Genomic DNA, 21,764 nt, shown 5'->3' with positions numbered 1-21,764 from the left:
TGTGGCTCCCCTGTGGGGAAATGTGCTCCAAGCCTCAGAAGCCCAGTTATGTCAACCCTTGCCTGCAGAGCCAGCAGCCCCTCACCTCTTCTTGAACACCCTCCTCTCCTCTCCCTGGCCAGGCACCATTTGCCTGGGGAGTATGTAGCTGCTGCAACAAACAGCTGTGGAAGCCTTTGAGAGGCAGAGACATGAGAGGGCATCAGAGGAGGGAGGGAAGGAAAGAGGGGTAGAGACCAGTGTTGCCTGTCGTACCCAAGCATCATTCAAGGCATCCCTTGAATGCCACGGCGCAATAGTTGAAAACCACTGGTGTAACCTGAGTGTTGTTGGAAGATGAAAAGGGTGGGCTGCTTCATGAAGAAAGAATGGGATAAAAATCAGATAGATTGCAAAAGTAAGCGATTCACTTTTAATTTGGGATTAATTTCCATTGGGATTTATTTCCACATAAGCATGCATGAGCTTCATCTATTTGGCAAGAACACGTGCTGGAATATGCTCCATAAAACTCCATGGCTAGGATCCAAAAAGCCAAGAAAATAGTTCTCCTAGCAGGGGGAGGCTTGAGGTTTGCTTTCCTTCAAAACCAACCTCTCCCCCTTCCACGTGTATCAGGGCAAACTGTGTTTGGAACTGAAGGGGATTTCAACAGTAGTGGTTAGCTCTTCACAGGACAGAAGGAAAACATTCTCTGGGCTAGTGTAAGCCTCTTGTGTAAGCCCAAGTGCGTTGGTTTTTTGTTTTGTTTTTTAGGCAAGCTTACAAAGCTTAGTCAAATTTTAAATTGACTGAAAATAATTGTTTTGATGGCAATCCATATAACATGGAAGCCAATGTGTTGGGACTGCCTGGAAGCATAAAGGCTGAAACTCTTCTGAGAACATGCTGCCTGGCAAGCAATTACTCAGCATAAGTTTTAGAATGGAAACAAACAAACCAAAAGTATATGGACTCTCTGTACAAAATGAACTTGACAGGTGAATTATTAACTACAATAAATCAGTCTCGTTTGCAACCTAGGGTGCTGCCTGGGCAGAATGGAAATCACCTTCTCTAAGCAAACTTCTCGTTTCCTTATGCGAACAATGGAAGAGCTATTTCTTGCAGAAGGATTCCGGACATCAAAGTGAAATACTTCAATACTTGTGTGCAAGAAGCTTCAAGTAAACCGCATTTGGCTTTTCAGTGACTTGATTTAAAGTTAACAGCAGTGATCTGAAACGAACTGAAATCTCCCCTACAAAGAATTCACAGGTATGTTCATTCATGCCAATTTGCCAAGATTTGAATGAGTTACAATACAAAACCATGATTGAAAGCCAGCAGTTATGTTAAAACCAAAAGTGATAATTATGGTGTGTCATATATATATATATATATATATATATATGCACAACTTTACAAAAAAAGAAGCAAAATTCAAATTTGAATTGATGCATTGATTTGTTTGCTTTAGTTAACCTCTAAACCCAAAATGTACATATAGGAGGCTTTCTACTCCCACTATGTACATATGGGAGACATTTAACTTTTTTTAAAACCTTGAAATCTGGATTCTGTTAAATCACACACTGTGGATGCAACTTCCTAAGGCTGTACAACGCCATGTCTTCAATAAAGACTCCATTAAATGTTAAAAAGGGGGAAAGGAGGGAGGATACTGTGACCTGGCTCTATAGTCCACTGCTTCCAACACAAGAAGCATTGTTTCTTTCCCTTGTTAATCTTCCTAAAAGGTATACTCTCTGAATGGGGTCTGCCAGCAGCTTTTCTTCTGGTAATTACTATGAGCATCCAAGAAAAGAAAGCCAAGAGGTCAGGGAGGCAAAAAAAGAAAAGAAATATCCCCCTTTTTCAAAGATGCATATTTACAAAAAGAACCATTTCATAGCTGAAATTCCTTTGAAAGTTGCTGCTTTCCTGAATTTTATATATATATATCTCCAAAATACTTCTAGACTGGAAAGTGGCACGGGCATTGCACAACAATTAATCTATTTTAGCAGCTTTGCAATGACTGCTTTGTATCTGTGCTGAGAGGTGAGCCATTTCCTATGTGAACTATGCTAGTGAGCTCTGAGAGGCTACAGCCAGCTAGCCAACGCTTTAGGTGGGACACCATCCCAATTCTCCATCCATAGTGGTGCATGCACGTGTTAATTTGGTAAACTTCTGACAGTGGCTTTCTGTTTGTTTCTTTCGGTGCAAAGAGGCTGTTACACACTTTTCGCCTTGGATTAGCCTCTGCAAGTTAAACTGCAGCCCCAATCACTACCACCACCAATGAAGGCTGGAGACCATGCACCTGCTCTGACCCTTCCCTTGGCAGAGGCCTGGTCCTGCCGATATTCATCAGAGCAAAGCACTGAGATAAACTCCAGCCAGCCTTCCCAGAGCTAGGTCAGTTCTCATAACGTCAGAGGACTTTCTGGCTCCCCCGTTTTCTCTTTCTCCGGCAGGGTAAGTACAAACGGGAGAAGGACCCCTTTAGTATCAAATGGGGCTTTGAGAAGTTCTGGCTCAAAGCTCCCCTTGAGTCCACCATCTGCTTCCACCTCGCCATTCTGGGACAGGGCAAAGCACAGCATTCCAGTCCGGTTGACACAGTAGATGGCGCTGCCCAAGGCGGCACAGCGGAATGGCTGCACCAGGTTGCCACCGGGGCGCAAGGAAGCACACTGACTCCAGTGCTTGGCCACTGAATTGTACCGGAAGACCTCCACCCCACCGGCCTGCCCCGGCTCCCCACGGCTGCTGCTCACGTCGAAGCGGTAGATGAAGTTCTTGTAGGACACCATGTCGGCGGAGCGTCGCCGGCTGCTGTTGTACGGGCACTCCTGCCACTCATCCCGCTTGGGGTCGTACTTGAGCAGGCGGTAGAAGAGAGACCCGCCCGACACGTAGATCTCCCCGTTGCAGGTGGTGGCTTCGTGAGCCACGGCAAAAGCCCCTTTCGGCAGAGGAGCCACCGGGCTCCACCGATCCGCCCGGGGGTCGTATTTCTCCACTGTGAAGAGACACTCGCCGCCCACCGCGTAGAGATAGCCGTCGAGGGCCAGCAGCTTCAGCTGTGAGCGAGGCTGCCCCATGGGCTTCACCTGGCTCCAGGTGTCCGTCAAGGGGTTGTAGCAAAAGACCTTGTCAGAGAGCCTGGCGCGGGGTTCCCCCGGCCCTGTGGAGATGCCCCCGGCCAGGAAGAGGTAGTTGTAGAGCACGCACATGGCGCACCCCTTGGCGTTGGCCTCCTCGGGCAGCCGGGTCAGCACCCTCCACTCCTTGGCCGCCTCGTGGTAGCTGTAGAGCAGGTAGCCGCCGTCGTCCAGGGACACCACGGAGGAGGGGCTCTGCGGCCTGCTGCTCTCTCGGCTCTGCGGCCTGCTCCCGGCGTTGAGCCTCTCGAAGGCGTCGCTCACCTCGGCCACCAGCAGGCAGGGCTTGCCAGCGTCGAGGCGGCGCTGCAGGATCAGGTCCCTCTCGGCGCCACTGAGGCGCCCATAGACGGCCGGCTCGCGCAGCACCTGCAGGTAGTGGTCGCTCATGAAGCGGTAGGCGGCTTCGCGCAGCTCGGCCAGCCGCTGCTTCTTGGCCAGGGCCAGCAGCTGCAGGCAGTTGTCGAGGCGCAGCTGCGCCCTCATGGCCTCGGCGGCGCAGTGCAGGGCGCACGGCATCTGCAGCACCCGCGCGCCGCTCACCACCTCGGCCAGGTTGTCGTGGCGCACGTCGCCCATGCGCGCCGTGTACACGTAGTCGAGCAGCAGGCGCAGCGCCGCGTAGCTCACGCCCTTGACGCGCAGGATGTCCCTGGACGAGCGCGCGCGGAAGTAGTCGCTCTTGGCCGCCAGCACCGCCTTGTGCGCGCGGATTCGACGGCCCGACACCTCGATCACCAGGTCGGGCTCTTCCTCCGGCTGCGTCGCCCCCGCCGGAGAGGCGCAAGGGTCCGGAAGGAGCCCTTCGCCGACGGCCTGCGCGGCAGCCGGAGGGGACGACGGCTGCTGCTGCGACGACGACGACGGCTGGCTGCTGCTACTGCTGCTGCTGCTGCTGCCGCCTTCCCCTCCACCTTCCTCCTCCTCCGACTCGGACGCCGCGTTGTTGATCTCCCACTGGCTTTGCACCACGCGGCTACCTCCGCCGCTGCCCGCCGACGACGGCGAGGAGGCTGCGTCGCGCTCGGGCGCCGGGGCTTTGTCTCCGGGAGAGCTGAAGCACAGCGAGGAGCTGAAGCCGCAGGGCGCGGGCGATTCGGCGCTGGTTCCGCCGCTGCCGAGGATGCCGTCCTCGCCGTCTGCCGCAGCGCGCCGCTCCATCGGGGCGGACGGCGGGCTGCTCCTCGCCGCCGCTTGCTCGCCGCCGGCAGCTTTCCTCGGGGACGCTAGCTGCGCCGGCTGCGCCATCTCCATCTCCCCGCAGCGCGCCTCGACCTCGCCGACAGTCCCATTCTCACCTGGGGGAAGGACACAAGACAGCGCTGAGTTCTCCATCGGCCCTCGGAGGGCTCTCGCCTGCCTGCCTGCCTGCCAGCCAGCCAGCCGCCACCCCCCCCCCTCTCTTTCTCTGTCTCCTGCTTCTCTTGCCCTCCCTCGCAGGCACCTCCTTTTCCTCCCACTGCCTCTCCTCGTGCTGCCTGGCAGCTCTGGAGGCAACTGCGGACGCTCGCCTTTGCTCAGCTCTTAGCTTGGGTTGGGTTTTTGTTGGTTTTTTCCCTTCCCCTTGGCGCTTGTTCAATTTCCGCACTAGTTTCCCAGCCGTCGGGCTTCTCTCAGCAGCTAGAGAGCCGCTCACCGCTGAACTTTTGAACTGCCGAAGGGTGTGTGTAGTTCAGCTCGCGCTGTTCCCGTTGTTTGATCAGGTCACAATATCACGGAGTGGCATTGCAAAGCCTACATAGTAAAGGTAAAGGTACCCCTGCCCGTACGGGCCAGTCTTGACAGACTCTGGGGTTGTGCGCCCATCTCACTTAAGAGGCCAGGGGCCAGCGCTGTCCGGAGACACTTCCGAGTCACGTGGCTAGCGTGACATCGCTGCTCTGGCCAGAGCCGCACACGGAAACGCTGTTTACCTTCCTGCTGGTAAGCGGTCCCTATTTATCTACTTGCACCCGGAGGTGCTTTCGAACTGCTAGGTTGGCAGGCGCTGGGACCGAGCAGCGGGAGCGCACCCCACCGCAGGGATTCGAACCGCCGACCTTTCGATCGGCAAGTCCTAGGCGCTGAGGCTTTAACCCACAGTAAATTATCGCAGGTCCTAGGGAGGTGGGGCCGGAAGATCTGTGCAGGGGATTTCCTGTTACCCAGCCCCTATTCTTCCAAAGTCATTTTATGGCACCCTCAAGATGGCTTTATATCTTCTCAGTAAATCACATCGTTCTGCAGTGAATCGGAAGTGGTTATCCACTTTCCTCATTTCCAACCCTTCCCCTGAATATTTCTGTAAGCCTGTCTACCCTATTAGCAAAGTCTTGTTCTCACCCTGTCAAACCAAACTTAACATTCTGCACCAAGGCAAATTTAACCTCTGGAGATTATACAATCTAAGCAGAGCTTTGTGTGTTTACATGATTTCTTCCTCCGAGTTCTTGCACTCCATGCTCTGAGCCAGCTTTTAGATTTCACCAGGTTATCACCCTTACTTTCAAACTGAACTGTATAGTCTTGAGAACTGAAAACTTTCCGCTTTAGAAATGGAAGCAGTATACCTATTGTCAATTGATGCTCTGGTTAAAAAAATCTACACCATCCTACCTTTAACATTTCTAAGGGCTATTTCTGCACAAAAGTACAGTAATAATCTCACGGTCATGGGCCTACTCAGAAGTAGCCTGAGTTTACCAGCATTTACTTCCAACTAAAGGTGCATTGGTTTGCGGTGAGATAGCTTCTTTGCCAGATCCTATCTGTTCTTACTGAGAAGTAAGTTCCATGAGTTTTTTGATGGGATCTGGCTTCTATATAAGCACACATTATTTTGCAGCCTCAGTTGCACCGAGAAAACTGCAGACTTAAGCAGTAAAGCAATGAGTCCAGCAGCCAATTCATACAATATCAGCAGAGCACAAAGTTCAGTTCGGAGCCTGTGGAAGGAGTTTGGTCACACACTGAAACAGTAGTACCTCTTTAAATGCTTTGATGCATAACTAAGACTCCAATCTGTGTGGGGGGAGATTTGACTATACGATTTGCAGTTTGGAAAGACTTCTGAGAACTGGTAACTTGAGTGCCCAGCAAAGCTATTATGCAACTAAAATTCAGCTCACCTAAGACTGCATCTTCCAATCACTCTTGTACGTGGCCCTGCTTTTTGAAGGATGACCAGTAGCAAACAACACCAAACAGAAACCAGTGGTGGTGTAGTGGTTAGAGGTCTAGGACCTGGGAGACTAGGGTTCAAATCCCCACTTGTCCATGAAGCTCACTCGGTGGCCTTGGACCAGCAACTGCCTCTCAGCCTAATCTACCTCCCAGGATTGTTGGGGGGATTAAATGAGGGGTGGGAGAACTATGGAAGCCACCAGGCTCCATGGAGCAAAAAAGGTGGGATATAAATGCAGCAAATGAATAAATAAAATAAATGTTGACATTGTAGTGCTGTATATGATCAGCCGCTACTATCCTCTTGATACTGCTACATGTGCATCAGTCGTGAATGGAAAGAGAGCAAGGCATTCAGAGGAACCTATGGCACCACACATATTGTTGGGCACCAATTCACATCAGTCTGACCTTGAGTATTTTTCAAAGGTGATGCAAGAGTGGGCAGCCATCCATCAGGGATGCTGTAGTTGCTCTGCTGCATCGAGCAGACCCTACATCAAGCAGAGTTACCGTCTATCTCTGATGGCAAGACTGCACAGCCTTTAAGCAGGAACTGATTTAAGCACTGGGTTATCAGTCTCCTATTTAAATTGTGGTTTGCCCATAGTATAAGCCTATGGAAAGATGGGTCTATAAAAGCAGAATAATGCTATCTAAGGCTAGTGCATCCAACAGGTCAACTAAGTGGCTAACTGATTAAATCATCTACTTGTGATTAAGAATCAAGGGACTCTGACTTCCCCCTGCAATGGTGCAGGATCCTTGTACACACACACACACACACACACACACACACATGCAAAGGAAGGATAATTCTGCAGAGTGCAGCTTTTACAGACACTGCAGTAATGCAATGGCAAAAGCTGGACCTCATGATGGCCTGGTGATACAAATGTTTAGTTGGAACTATTGATCAGTTAATATTTGCTAAATGGTTGACAGCTGAAACTTATAAGAAGAAGTTAATTGATGGTTCTGCTACCTGAAGCTCTTGTGATCGATGGCATCCTCAGTGCTCCTTCAATGGACTTGAGAATGTGGTCCTTTATTATAGTAATAATAATAATTATTGACTATCAGTGAGCATTGAATATCGTCATTCCAGAATATATTTCTGCAGTTATTTCAGTGGAATAAATTAATGGCAATACTGTACATTTTCAGAACATTTTAGGGGGAGATTCTGCATCAATCTCCCCCTTGGGTCAGCAAGCTGGCACGGGAATTTCCTTCAGTCAGCGTCAAAAAGGTGTTCCATTTCTCACCGATTCACTGTGCATCTTCCATCCACCTATATGATAAAAACAGTTTTGGTTATCCTTCAGTTTTTAAAACGAAACAATTCCACATGTATTTTGTCTGAATTGATTTCCCCAAAGTAAACTTTTATATCATTACAGTGGTACCTCGGGTTACATACGCTTCAGGTTACATACGCTTCAGGTTGCAGTCTCTGCTAACCCAGAAATAGTACCTCGGGTTAAGAACTTTGCTTCAGGATGAGAACAGAAATTGTGCTCCGGCGGCGTGGCAGCAGGAGGAGGCCCCATTAGCTAAAGTGGTGCTTCAGGTTAAGAACAGACCTCCAGAACGAATTAAGTACTTAACCCGAGGTACCACTGTACTGTAGTTTAGTTTCCTTTAATAGTGGATTATCATAAGCTAAACCAACTTTCTTTTTCTAGGTGTTCCTCTAATACAGTATAGGACCCAAAACTGCTGTTTGTTTTAGAGTTTGCCTACTACTTACTGGAATAGAAGATTATAATGCTCCTATCCACTAATTAGGAGTGTTCCATCCTACATATTTGGTGAAACACATCTACTGGGCAATTAATCCAGCAGGCATGGATGTGAAGTTTACATTTCCACCCACATCAAAAGATGCATCCAGCCCATGCAATGGGACCAAGATGAATACTGCATTCAAACCTGTAAACCTAAATACAGCCGTTCTTTGAATTATCACATAATAACACTGTGATCCTCTGCTCACTTTCCCTGGAGGAGACTGACTGATTTTATAAAATTAAGGGTCAAACTAGACATGGCATTTTTCACATCATTTGCCCTTTCATAGTTGTTTAAAAGAAGAAGCTGACATGGCTGGACCCCAAGTTGGACTGCGATTATGGCCTGGCAGGAGAGGGGAGATAACCCTGTACCCCCCCCCAATCAGAATCTCCCCCATTTATGCAATGGGAGGAAAGGTTCCATGAGAAGTGAAAGGAAGGATATCGATGTAAGAAAATGAATAATGGTTTGGTGCTGAGCTGAGACCAACAGTTAAGTTGGATACTCAAATCTGTTATCTAAAATTATAGCCCAGCATTAAAATATGCATATTGATAGTTTGCCTTGAATGGTATCCCCAGCATGTACAGTGGTACCTCGGGTTAAGTACTTAATTCGTTCCGGAGGTCTGTACTTAACCTGAAACTGTTCTTAACCTGAAACACCACTTTAGCTAATGGGGCCTCCTGCTGCTGCCGTGCCGTCGGAGCACGATTTCTGCTCTCATCCTGAAGCAAAGTTCTTAACCTGAAGCACTATTTCTGGGTTAGCGGAGTCTGTAACCTGAAGCGTATGTAACCTGAAGCGTATGTAACCCGAGGTACCACTGTATTTGCTAAAGCAGCAAATTTCAGCATTCAAGCCATAAGGATCCCAAGTTATTCAACTGACTTACAAATCTGGTTAGTTTAAAGTAGCAGTTCAGGGTATTCTTTATCATGGTTTTAACCAATTGTCCAAAAATCACAGCACCTTGCAGGGTTTTTTTTTATATATATATATAGAATACCCAATAACTTCATAGCAGAGGTTGTAACTCACATTCACCAATTTTATCTATATTTTGCTTTCCATTCACATTTTTATTTGACATGTAAAACATGCAAGTCAGTTGTCTTTTGTCAGCAGTGAATTTCATTTCAGGTGGTTTTGGTCTCATGGTTTTCTTTTCTTGCATCCACAGTTCATTTTTCAGGATTTACTCAGTTTGCCTTCCTCACCAGAAAGAAAATCATTTTCCTTGGAAAGTTTGTGGTCCAGGTTTGGCAGATGCTTTCCTTTCCAAAAAGTCCCTTTCATTTTTAATTTCCAAACTCAGTTTCCAGTCTAGGCTGTGCTTACGAAACAAGCCGATCCTGCAAAGCTTTGCAAAAATGAGAGAAAAACTCTTAAGCAAGTACATGCAGGACTCTTAAAGCTTCTTAAATATAGAGCAAAACCTGAGCATGCACATGCATGCACACACCAACCAAATCAAATCCAGCTTTAATGATTAGTTTGCATGATGTGCCCACAGAATCTTACTGCATATGTGGGGGAAAGCTTGTGGTACATTTCTGTTAAAGATGGAGAGCCTAGCCTGTCATCTGTGAAACATTTCATTTATTAAATAAGACTTAATGAACTTGTAGATTTTTGTTGTTGTTACTGCTGTTGATTTAGTCCGGGATGAATGGAAATGTAAGAAGACAGCGGACATGGGAACCTCCAGCAACCCTGAATTGTGCTGACAGCAATATCCTGGACCTGTGCCCCCTCAACGAGCAAACAGAGACTTAAAATTGGCAAAGAAAGTCTTGGCAATCATAAGCAGCCTTCTGAGATTGCATTTTGAGCAAGAGAAGTGTTGTTAATATACATACGGAAGGTCATATTTCCTAAGCGCTTGCTCTACCTATGCATTTCTTCGCCACATGTTCCCCAGTTTTGCTTTTTCCTGTTAAAACAGCACGGCCCTTACACCAAACATCAGTCTCATTGCTGGACGGAGATTCCACATTGCCCAGCCACACTTGGATGTGAATGTGACAGGCACAGCTCATTAGAATCAAAAGGTGTATAACCCTCTCATATAATAATAATAATAATAATAATAATAATAATAATAATAATAATAATTTTATTTATACCCTGCCCTTCCTGGTTCAGAAAACTGGGCTCAGGTTAGCTAGCAACAAATTTAAAACACTTAATTGATGCAACAAAAAACGGCATAAAATACAGTATAAAACATGAATAACAATAAATTCAGAATTCAAAAATCAATTTAGGGGGGAAATCCATCCAATAAACATTAGATGATCACCAAGGCTAGCTGGCTAAATTAGTCCTATTTGGGCCAGCGAGGAGACCAGGGGAGAATTAGCTGTGGGATCTCAAAGTGGGTAATCTTCATAAAAAGGGGAAGGGGGAGGGAAGGAAGGGGAATAAAAGATCAGGCTAAGTTCAAATTAAAAGCCAGGCTCTGTCTTACAGGCCCGGCAAAAGGAGGTTAAATCCTGCAGGGCCCTGGTCTCATGGGACAGAGCATTCCACCAAGTTGGAGCCATCACTGAAAAGGCCCTGGCCCTGGTGGAGGATAGCCTGACTTCCTTAGGGCTCGGGACCTCTAAACTATGGACCTTAAGGTCCTCTGCGGGGCATACCAGGAGAGACGTTTGTGTCTCCTTGGTTTTAATGGATTTTTTTATATAGGAATCTGCCTTATACCAGATCAAGCTATCCATGTGGCTCACTGTCTACTCTGATAAATGTCACTCCCATTACCTTTCATCCTTTTTAAAACTGGAGATGTCTGAGATTCGACATGGGATCTTCTTCGTGAGAAGCATGTGTTCCACCACAGAGCTACTGGTCCTCCCCAAATGGAATTTAAAGCTATCCAGGTATGAAGCAATGGGCTTTTCTGTTTTGCTTATGGAAGCACTACCAATAGTTTAGTCCCATAATGAAAACTGGACACATAAGAGCTGGAAGGGACCAATGCAGGAACATGCAACTGTTCCATGTTTGATCAGACCTGCAACCTTGGCATTATCAGCACCACGAACTGAGCTATCCAGGCCGACTTACAGAAGGTTTATTCTCCAAGTCTTGTCTCAATTGTGTGGCCCATTAAAAACCTTTAACTTTACAAAGGAGTGGCTCTCAAATGCTCTTGTCAACAAGACTGTGGATACGGGGTTATAGGACTAATATTTGCTAAGATCCTACGTTTCCAGAAATGTTTTAAAATTATTGGATATAGCAAACTGTCCTTCATATAAACATAGAATAAAACAAACAAACAATGTCAAATAAAACAAAATTGAGAAGACCTTTTACAGCATAAAGGCACTGACTCAGGCTGAATCCAGACATTGTCATGCTTAGAGTAAATGATGTTAATAATTCAAGGGTCTACTCTAAGCAGGACTAAGTTTAGAGCCAACAGAAACAATTTTTAGTCCTGCTAATGTCAACATGAACAAGTTAAAGCATGTGCTGAACTCCCAATGAAACTGAGGGTGTTTCGTACCCGAAAAAGATGTTTTAGCTGAGTCAACATGAAAATGAAAAGCTGTATTTTGCTTTGTTTTTTAAAACTGTCCCATCACCAAACATTTTTGAGAAACTGCCTCATGGGAAATTTCAGGAAGGAAGGGTTTTTTATTTGGTTTAAGTAAAGTAGCGGTCAAAACTGCACTTTGAGCAATTTGACTTAACTACAGGATGTGTCTTAAAGAGATTGTGTCATTACATCTACTCTCAAAGTGCTTATTAAACTTCTTCATTATCCATAACTGGTCGTATTATTATACTCCCAGAGTGCTTGAGAAAAGTACATTTATTCCGTCTCGTAAGTATGAATTTCTCCAAACAATCTCTATGACAACAAACCCAGGAATACATTTCCCTGATTAGGACCACACATGCATAACTACACATATAATAAGTTCGGTGTGTGTGTGTGTGTGTGTGTGTGTGTAATCAGAGAACAAACAAGCTGCATAGCCCCCAAACCTCCTGAGTCCTGAGCCATCTTAGGCATGTCAAGGCATTTTATTACAAAGTAATGCCAGCCTATCATTGTTTGTAAGGTGAGAATTTAATTCAACCCCTGATCAGGTCCTTCTTTCTGAAAACACGAAGGAACAAACCTCTCTCGAAAGGCAGGTCAAGCTGTGTGTCTTTGTTTCCTTCTGGAGAACTCTCATTTTCAAGCATGAGTCTAACAGCACTTCAGCCTTAAGCAGGCATTCAAATTACTTTTGCACAAACATTCACATGAGGGAGAGGGCTGCCCAGCCCAGCCCTGCGCAGCACATCACTTCCATCCCATTTACATTAGTTCTATCCCTTCCATTAGTTTGAGGGCAACAGTTTGATGCAGGGAGCCTCCTCTAACCAAAAAGTCTCCGCAGGTGATTTAAAACAGCTAAATTGCATAGAAATAAAGAAGTCTCCACGATTCAGACTCGGGAGCATCTTTGGATGGTGGTGATGGGAGCATCTTTGAATGCGTAGAAGGACTTAGGAGGGGAAAAACCCTTCTCTCTCCATTTTCTTTCTCTTTCTCTTGTGACTCCTGTGGCACCTCACTGTTCTCCTCACTGGCTGCGTCATTTCCCCCTCTCTCCCTTCTGCTCCTATCCTCCCTACTTTCCTCTCTACCCTCTTGGTCACTCAGCTTTCTGTTCAGCTGCTCAGGTACCAACCCAAACCTTGGAAAACACCCAGAGCTGAAAGAGGAAGTGAGAAAAAGCACCACTCTTCCAACTTCAGCTGCTTCATCTCTATATGTTTCAAGGGCGGACAAGGTAAACAGCCCTCGCCACCCCGTGACAAAGGGGACAGAGGGGTGATCAGAGGCTACACAAGCACCAGGGGAAGTGTGCAAAGGTGTTGGTGAGCCTTAGAGAGCCCATGCATCCAGCCCACACTCTGTCCAAATGTTTGCTTCTAGTGTGCTGAACAGAAACATACATTGCCTCCCTCTCCCTGAACCCTGCATCTTGGAACTGGTCATAATAAAGGTGCTGTTTGAACACTGGCATTTTCCAGTCAGCTAACCACCGAGACGCGGGTGGCGCTGTGTGTTAAACCACAGAGCCTAGAATTTGCCGATCAGAAGGTCGGCGGTTCAAATCCCCGCGATGGGGTGAGCTCCCATTGCTCGGTCCCTGCTCCTGCCAACCTAGCAGTTCGAAAGCATGTCAAAGTGCAAGTTGATAAATAGGTAGCGCTCTGGTGAAAAGCTAAAGGGAGTTTCCGTGCGCAGCTCTGGTTCGCTAGAAGTGGCTTAATCATGCTGGCCACATAACCCGGAAGCTGTATGGCGGCTCCCTCAGCCAATAAAGCGAGATGAGCGCCACAACCCCAGAGTCAGTCACAACGGCACCTAATGGTCAGGGGTCCGTTTACCTTTACCCACCACTGAAGGTGCTTCAGTATCCTTTAACTTAGCAGTCAATTGCTCTAGCATGATGCAGCAGGATTTCACAGTGCGAAACCTTATCCACTAAACAGCTCAGCACTGACTACAAAACCTAGCCAACATGAGCAGGCAGAATTTTTATTATGTTCTATCAACACTGCAGATCAGGAGATTTTATCAGCTGACCTTAATAATAATAATTCAAGGATTTTGAAAAATGAAGGCAGGGCCAAGAGCCTCCCTTTCAATTCTCCCTTTCTCCTTTATGACTGCCCAGATTTACCTTGCTAATTTGCCGTTCTTTGTTGTTGTTTAGAATCATAGAATTGCATAGTTGGAAGGGACCCCGGAGACTCATCTGGTCCAACCCCTGCAATACAGGAATCTCAACAAGCGGTCTGCCATTCAATTTGAAACCATAGAGGACCCTGCTTAGCATTACAAATGTGCTAGCAGTTTTATTCCCACATCACTTTCCATAGAAAAGTGAGGTCTGCAAGAAACGGACCTAGAAATCTTGTGGCGAGTGACTTAACACAATGCAATCTTGGCACAACTCTAGCCAGGTACTGGGCCAAAAAAAGCAAACAAATTTATCATGGATTATCAGAGAAAAGCTGTCCTTGGTTGTTGGGGATGTCATAGCAATCAGAAAGAGAATTCAAAGCAATGGTTTAAAATATACTTGTCTGCAAAAACTGTACTGAACAGCCCATCTGCTGAGGAATGCAGTCAGTAGTAATGTCCATTTCTTTTGTTCCCAGGGAGGAACTAAATAGCCAAAAATAGGGATTTGGGGTATTTGTCATGGTTGGTCAATGAATTCAGGTTAGAGGTAGAATGAATAGATAGATAGATGCCCTCAACCAGGATTGTGGAGATTTCCCTGAATAAATTCTAATTTTTTGCATCAAACTAGAGGAAGTCATTTATTCTCCTCGAGAAGCTCAGCGAGGCAATGATGACTACTAGCCACTCTCTGACCCAGCTGGGCCATAGTAGATGCTGGACTTTTCAGTGGAACGTTGTTAGTACTTATCAGTTATGCAAAGGTAAAGGTAAAGGGACCCCTGACCATTAGGTCCAGTCGTGACCGACTCAGGGGTTGCGGCGCTCATCTCACTGCACCCACCACTGCAGGTGCTTCAGTATCCTTTAACTTAGCAATCAATTACTCTAGCATGATGCAGCAGGATTTCACAGTGTGAAACCTTATCCACTAAACAGCTCACGGCCAAGGGAGCCGGCATACAGCTTCCAGGTCATGTGGCCAGCATGACTAAGCCGCTTCTGGCGAACCAGAGCAGCACATGGAAATGCCGTTTACCTTCCCGCTGGAGCGGTACCTATTTATCTACTTGCACTTCGTGCTTTCGAACTGTTAGGTTGGCAGGAGCAGAGACTGAGCAACGGGAACTCACCTCGTTGTGGGGATTCGAACCGCCAACCTTCTGATCGGCAAGTCCTAGGCTCTGTGGTTTAACCCACAGCACCACCCGTGTCCCTTCAGCTCTGCAAAACTGATGATCAAATGTCAGTTCCAGTTTGGAGGGACAACTTCAGCGAGGAGATGAGTTAAATTCATTCTCATAATCTGTGCCCTCCTGTTCACCACCTTATAAGAACAAATGAATATAGGAGTAACCATGCCATCTGGAAGCTTGATTCGAAATGACTATATGGACATCCACATTCTTTTGAGATACAAGGGCGGGGGGGGGGGAGGTAGTCACAAAGAGGAAGAGATTTCTCCATCCCTTTGACACACGCATTCACACATTCCTGTGGATCCCTATCCATGCTACCTTAATGGTGATGCAGACCAAACTGCTCCACTGCCCATTCATAGGGCAAATCTTTCACCATGTATCACAGCACATTGTGCTCCATAGACAGTGACATCACTCTGCCCAGGTCTATGCAACCCCAGGTTGAGCAGACAACAGCAGCCTGTTCCCTGAGGATTTCCTCCAAAGAAAATGATAGCAGGGACTGAAGGAGCCTAAGGCATTATTTGCATTCAACAAGCACTGTCTAGGATGGGAACTTTCAGCCTACCAAATATTATTGGACTACAACTCCCATAATGTCCAACCACTGGCCATGTTGGCTGAGACTGATGGGAGTTGTAGTCCAACAACACCCCTGGTCTAGGAGCAGCACTTGTTGAGCTGTAACAGTTTGTTGCCCACTTCTGGGGCTTGGGCACATTTGCAAATAATAAAAACCAAAAACCTGTTGTGAGCCTCACACACACAAACATCACAACCTATTATATTGGCAACAATGGAAAGTTCTTTCAAGCCTAATTTTTGGTTTATAGTAAAAGAGAACTCTGTGTGCGCTATAGAAGGTATCCACAGTCACACAGGTGCCCATGGGTGCCATGTTCGCAACTCCTTTTTAGAGGCCATGGTTTACTCTGAGGGCCAGGAATAGAGAACCTGTGGCCCTCAAGATACTGGACTATAGAGCATATCACCCCTGACCTTTACGCTAAACTGGCTGATGGGAGCTGGACCCCCAAATTAATGGAGAGCATCAGGCTCCTCATCCCTGATACAGGCAGACAACAGTGTGAAGGGGATTGTGGGATTGGGAAACAAGCCATTTCTTTCCACCCAGTCCAACATAAGCAACCCTTTGCTTTATACTAGCATTGCACAGGTTGCAAGGTCTCAGAGTTTTGATGGACAGGCATGTGCCTCTCTTCCAAGCTGCCAAGTGGCTTCTCCCTAACCCCCACAGAGCTCCACTGAACTTGTGTCCCACTTCCAAGAGAGTTTATGTAACAGACAGAGCCCCGGGCATCACTTGTCAAATTACATGCTCAGCATGAGGCTGCTGTTTTAAGGAAGGTTCCTCTTGAATAAACAATCTGGAAAATGCAGCCCTTGTCATTTAACTTGGAGACCGTATGTGTGTGTGTGTGTGTAAAAATAGACTAATGGAAGCCTCCATTTGACTTGAGGAATAGACACTCTATTTAACACTATAATTTGCACACTGGAGGAGGTGCCTACCAAGAATAACAAATAGTTATGCAGGCATACCTAGAGAGCAGTTTGCTCAGCACCCAGAAATAAACATCCTCATCCTGATTGGGCCTTTTGGCTGGGACACTTATGCCAACCACAAAATACTATTTGCCACTGGAAATTCAACGTGTGAATAATTAAAATCAGTTAATTTTGTCAAGATGCAGTCCAACCCCTTTTCTAGAAAAGTATCATATTTTTACAGTGCTTTGGAATATTTCAGTAATAATCATCATCATCATCATCATCTATTATTTATTTATTTATACAGGGACGCGGGTGGCGCTGTGGGTAAAACCTCAGTGCCTAGGACTTGCTGATCACAAGGTCGGCGGTTCGAATCCCCACGGCGGGGTGAGCTCGCGTCGTTCGGTCCCAGATCCTACCCACCTAGCAGTTCGAAAGCACTCCTAAGTGCAAGTAGATAAATAGGTACCGCTTTATAGCAGGAAGGCAAGTAGATAAATAGGTACCACTTTACAGCGGGAAGGTAAACGGCGTTTCCGTGTGCGGCGCTGGTGCTGGCTCACCAGATGCCACTTCGTCACGCTGGCCACGTGACCCGGAAGTGTCTCCGGACAGCGCTGGCCCCCGGCCTCTTAAGTGAGATGGGTGCACAACCCTAGAGTCGGACATGACTGGCCCGTACGGGCAGGGGTACCTTTACCTTTACCTTTTTATTATTTATACCCTGCTCATCTGAAAACACGTGTGGGAAACACGTGTCACATGCTAAAAGAAAAGTTACTTCAGATATTCTCTTAAATAAACCATAAAGTGCTTTTCTTCCACCACCTTATTATATACTAAAAATAGAATTTCATGTAGAATTATGTTCATAATTCAAGAGCCCAGAGGGAGCTAACAAGAAGAATGTCTGGTTTTCTGTTCCATTGAAGGGAATGGAATCTTCAACTGCAACAGAGCGTTCATAGCTGTGAAACAGTATGATGGCTGTAGGATCCATCTCTAACGCAGCAGCAAAGGAAAAAGTAGGGTTGATGTGCTCTGTTACAGTGTGACCCTAAGCACATTCACCCAGAACTGAGTTCAATAGGGTTTACTCCCAGGGGGAGGGCAGCCTTATGCTGCAATCCTGTATACACTTGAGTAAGGGCCACTAACTCAGTAGGACTACATTCTGAGTAAATGTGCAGTATTGCTGAGTAACAGCAATAAATTGCTGTTATTTAATACTAATATATAGATGATAGATGATAGATGATAGATGATAGATGATAGATGATAGATGATAGATGATAGATGATAGATGATAGATAGATAGATAGATAGATAGATAGATAGATAGATAGATGATAGATATAGATGTAAAATCTGCAACCTTCTGAGATCACTATGAGATTCTTTCACTGAAAACTTATCTGTCTCCATGGAAGACAATCTTACTCAGCTACAAGTGATTGCTGAGGAGGAGGAGGAAGAGTGAGATCATATCTTGTACTGTGCTGAGTTTGTGTGCCTTTATATATAGACACACACACAGCCATTCTGCACACAGGCAATGAATCTGAAAGCAAACCAGACATTCCGAGCTGCCTATGATACAGCAGTACCAAAGAACTCTACCGGCGCCACTACTTGAAAGACATTTCAAATTCTCACGGCATGCAAAGCTGCCATGTCAGGAAGAAAGCTAAGGTAGAATCTTTATGGGGGTGAGGATGGGTGGTAGCAACTGCCCTGAACGCTGATATAGTCCCAGATTCAATTCCCAGCATCTTCAGCTAGAGCTGAAAGTGTCTCCTGTCTGAAACCCCTGCAAGCCACTGACTTGCTACAAGGCAGCCTTCTCTGCTCTTAGGACTACATCTCCCAGACATGGCAAAGCTTTGCATAGTCAGAGAGAGCTTAAATCTGAGGAGTTTTCAAGTAAGCAACTCGTTTGCTCTCCTGCACATGGGTACTGTTGCTGGTTTGTATTGCTCAGTAATCAGTTCCACTTAGGAAGAAGTAGGCCCTAGAATGTAGAAACATGGTGGAACTGATACTAAACATTTATGGGTCCAATTCAGTCAACACAGGGCACTTTTAACTCAATAGGACTTCCTCCTGGCTGCAGTGTAAAAAGGGTTTGATTGGATAGCATTGTTTATTTGCAACATATCAATCAATACGCCCCATCTTCCTTGAATGAAGTTGGCACTTCATCATTCAGATAGTACTGGTTTATACTGCCCAATGAATCACTGGGAATTATACAGAGCATTAAGAAATTATATTATTGATTATGACATCAAGATCTGGAAATAGTTCTTACTCTTGTATGTTTTATTCTCCAGGAATAAAAATGCTAAAGATGTTGATGTATTTGGTTTCTGACCATAGATCTAGCACCAATTTATAGGTCTCTGCCCCACGGAACATACAGCGGGGGAAAAGGAGAGTAACAGGAGAGGTGCTGATTCCATCATATGTATGTAGGCTACAATCCTACCTGCTTCCCTGGGTGTAAATTCCATTGAATTATATGGGGCTTGCTTCAGAATAGAGATCCATAGGATTATGCAGTTAGGCTTCCTGTCAGTACAACATGAGACTCCTCTGAGTCGTGGGACATTGAGCAAAAGATTCATGCATTGCAGGGGCTTGGACTACAGCTGGACTAACTAGGCAAATGCATTTTTGAGGAGGAATTTCGAGTTGAAAGAAAAAAGAAGCAGAACCATGTAAGTGTAATGTATAAGGAGCAAGGAGAGCATGAGATGTAGCCAACTAAATCAAAGGCAGAGCAGACCCACTGAAATCACTGGACCTGATTTGAATGGGTGATTCTGAGCACGATTTAGTTGGCTACAGCACCAGGTTTAGTACAAACTTGGGGAGTGGAGGGTGGGGAATAAAAGTGTTTCCTTTTGTAAGGTTGCAATCCTGCACACACTTGCTAAAGAATAAGCCCCACTGGTTTTAGTTATGGTGAAATATGCACTGGGTTGCTTTGTACATTCTAAGTCAGAAGGAAAGGACTTTAATATGAATCAGTCTTCTCTCTTGCAAATGCCCACCCAGCAGCTGAAGATCTCAGCTTTGGAACAATGCTGAGAAATCCCTGAGTATTCCAACAGGCCTCTAAGGAAAAAAGCAGAAATATTGGGGATGGACGGGACCTGCAGATATGAAGTTGAAGCTCCCAGCCTGGGTTTAAGCTCAGGAGAGAGGACAAGATAATATGCCTGTGCATATGACGGAGAGCATGCTCAGTGCAGCCGCGGTGTCTCACTGTACAGGCTAAGCAGCGAAGTGGATTAATCGGGATTGTGGGAAAGCGGGCGGGGATGGGGGAGCATGATGAGAACTGACATAATTCCACATCTCCATTGCCACACACATTCCGCTTGTTGTCCTGGCTGCATCTCTTTCTCTCCTGTTCCCCACCCCCTTCGACACATGTAACAACCCTGCTGCTGAATTAACTGTTGCATTATGTGCGAGGAGACACCGGAGAAGCAATTCCTCCGGAGGGAGCCAGGAAATGTCAAGCGCGCGCGCGCCTTTCCTGCATCTCTCTCCACGCCACCCACCCGCGAGGCGAGATCTTTCGCGCAAAGTGCGTAATAACAGGCATGTTTCCAAAACCGCGATGAACATTAAGTTCATCATGCCTGCTGCTGCGTCTGTTTCGTTGCAAACCTCGCCGCCGGCCTTCGAGAGGGGCGTTCATGTTCCCCCGTTTCCCACTCAGCAAGCAACCATGCCTAGTACAAAAAAAGGGGGGCGGCGGGAAGGGAGAAGGGAAACGCTGCGCATAGCTGTAGGAGTGCACAGGCCGCTCGCAATTACGCGCGCCAAAGAACCGCAGGAGAAAGAGCAGCGGGAACGGAGAGCTCCAAAGCTACTAACCTCAGCTTGGGCCAGCCAGGCAGGCAGGCAGGCAGGCTTCTCCAAAGCAGATTTCCCTCGCAGGAGCGAGGACAAATCTCAGTCCGCTCCAACCTTTATCCTCGGCGCCACCTCCCCTACAGCACAAGACGGAAGCCTCGGTCGGTGCCAAGCGCCGCTAAATCGCGCCTTCTTCACTCCAGCGCAGCCAGGAACACGTCTGGCCGAGCCGTGCAGTGCAGCGCCGCTACTGCGGGAAACATCCCTCGTTCAGACTGAGCCGCTTGGGGGATTTAAACGGGCAAGGCTCCCTAGTGGTGGTGGTCGTCGTCACCGCCACTACCTCCGCCACTTCTGGGCGCCGGGAAAGGGGAGTGTCCTCGCTGCTTCCCGCGTGGCGAGGAGCCGCATCGCGCCGTCGTCTCCGCGCACCGCGGGCAGGCGGAGTTTGGGCAGGCGGAGCGCGCACTCCCGCGCTAGGGTCTGCAACCCGCGCGGCGCTCTGCAGGCTCCTTGGCTGGCGCGTTGCAGGTCGGAGGCTGGGATCCTGCACCAAGGGTTGGAGGAAGAATTCCTTTGTTTTGAGGCCGTTTCTCTTTACCGCGCTCGTCTCCGCGGCGCGCACGCAGAGCAGCCCGCCAAGGGCGCCGGAGCCTCGCCATGCGAGGTCCTGGTCTGGGTCACGTAACGTTGCGCGCCGGGCGGATGACCCTTTGTTTATCCCCGCCCGCCGTCACCCTGTTAAACATTCCTCTGGGTTTGCTGAGAAAGTGCCACAGGGTTCAATGGGGCTTACGCCCGTGTAAATCTACATAGAACTGGGTGCACCCTTAAATATTTGTTCAGTAGCTTTAAAAAAAGAAAGGAAGAAATCAGCCTCGGGTAAAACTGGCCTCCTCGCCCACACCCTTTTTGCTTTAGTACGTGAGAAAAGCAAATATTGCAAACTTGTTGCTGCCCACGCTGCAAAATAGCAGTTACTTGTCACACAGTGACACAATCCGAAGCTCTTTGGCTTTAAACCTGTGGTTGGCACTCTTACTTAACCTTTTAACATGACAGAAAGTATAGGGTGGGGTGGAGGGTTTATAGCCCCTGCTGTTTGCTGGCCTAACGCGCCCCTGAGCTTCGTCGCAAATCCCATTATTTGGAGGAGCTTCTTTTGTTCAGAGCGAAGAGGACAAACTCTGAGACAGCTTCCATACTGGCTACATATACAGGGTGGCTCCGTGCGCTAGGAAGGCAAATCAAAAGCAAACCCCGCAAAGGGGAAGTGATTGGCATTGTTTGACATGGAACGACAATAGGTAGGGAGGAAATAGGAAATGTCGCAGCAGATCAAAGCATGCCGCTCATCACTGA

General features: G+C 47.1%; 1 protein-coding gene across 3 annotated transcripts; it reads right to left on the bottom strand.

Moving 5' to 3' along the window:
• Positions 1-385: 385 nt before the first annotated feature.
• KBTBD11 (kelch repeat and BTB domain containing 11) lies at positions 386-21,201 on the bottom strand. 3 transcript variants are annotated; one of them, XM_079969842.1, is made up of 3 exons: positions 20,424-21,201; positions 7,300-7,608; positions 386-4,450 (listed from the first exon to the last, which is right to left on the bottom strand). In XM_079969842.1, exons 2-3 carry the CDS (start codon positions 7,322-7,324, stop codon positions 2,412-2,414), a joined length of 2,064 nt encoding a protein of 687 aa, XP_079825968.1. In that variant the 5' UTR covers positions 7,325-7,608; positions 20,424-21,201; the 3' UTR covers positions 386-2,411. The 3 variants fall into 3 exon arrangements, with proteins under 3 accessions (XP_079825968.1, XP_079825970.1, XP_079825969.1); XM_079969844.1 differs by having other exon boundaries at positions 7,474-7,608; positions 20,424-21,200; XM_079969843.1 differs by lacking the exon at positions 20,424-21,201 and adding an exon at positions 9,332-9,838.
• Positions 21,202-21,764: the final 563 nt, after the last annotated feature.

Source organism: Podarcis cretensis (genome assembly GCF_951804945.1).
Source record: "Podarcis cretensis genome assembly, chromosome: 3".
NCBI classification, from domain to species: Eukaryota; Metazoa; Chordata; class Lepidosauria; order Squamata; family Lacertidae; genus Podarcis; species Podarcis cretensis.
This window is presented reverse-complemented; position numbering and strand designations above follow the sequence as displayed.

Excerpts from the sequence above, each read along its gene's own strand:
- KBTBD11 (XM_079969842.1), bottom strand. The coding sequence starts at position 7,324 with ATGCCATCGATCACAAGAGCTTCAG. Across the intron at positions 4,451-7,299 it reads ATCGATCACAAGAGCTTCAG|GTGAGAATGGGACTGTCGGC; the intron begins GTAGCAGAACCA and ends TCCTTCCCCCAG.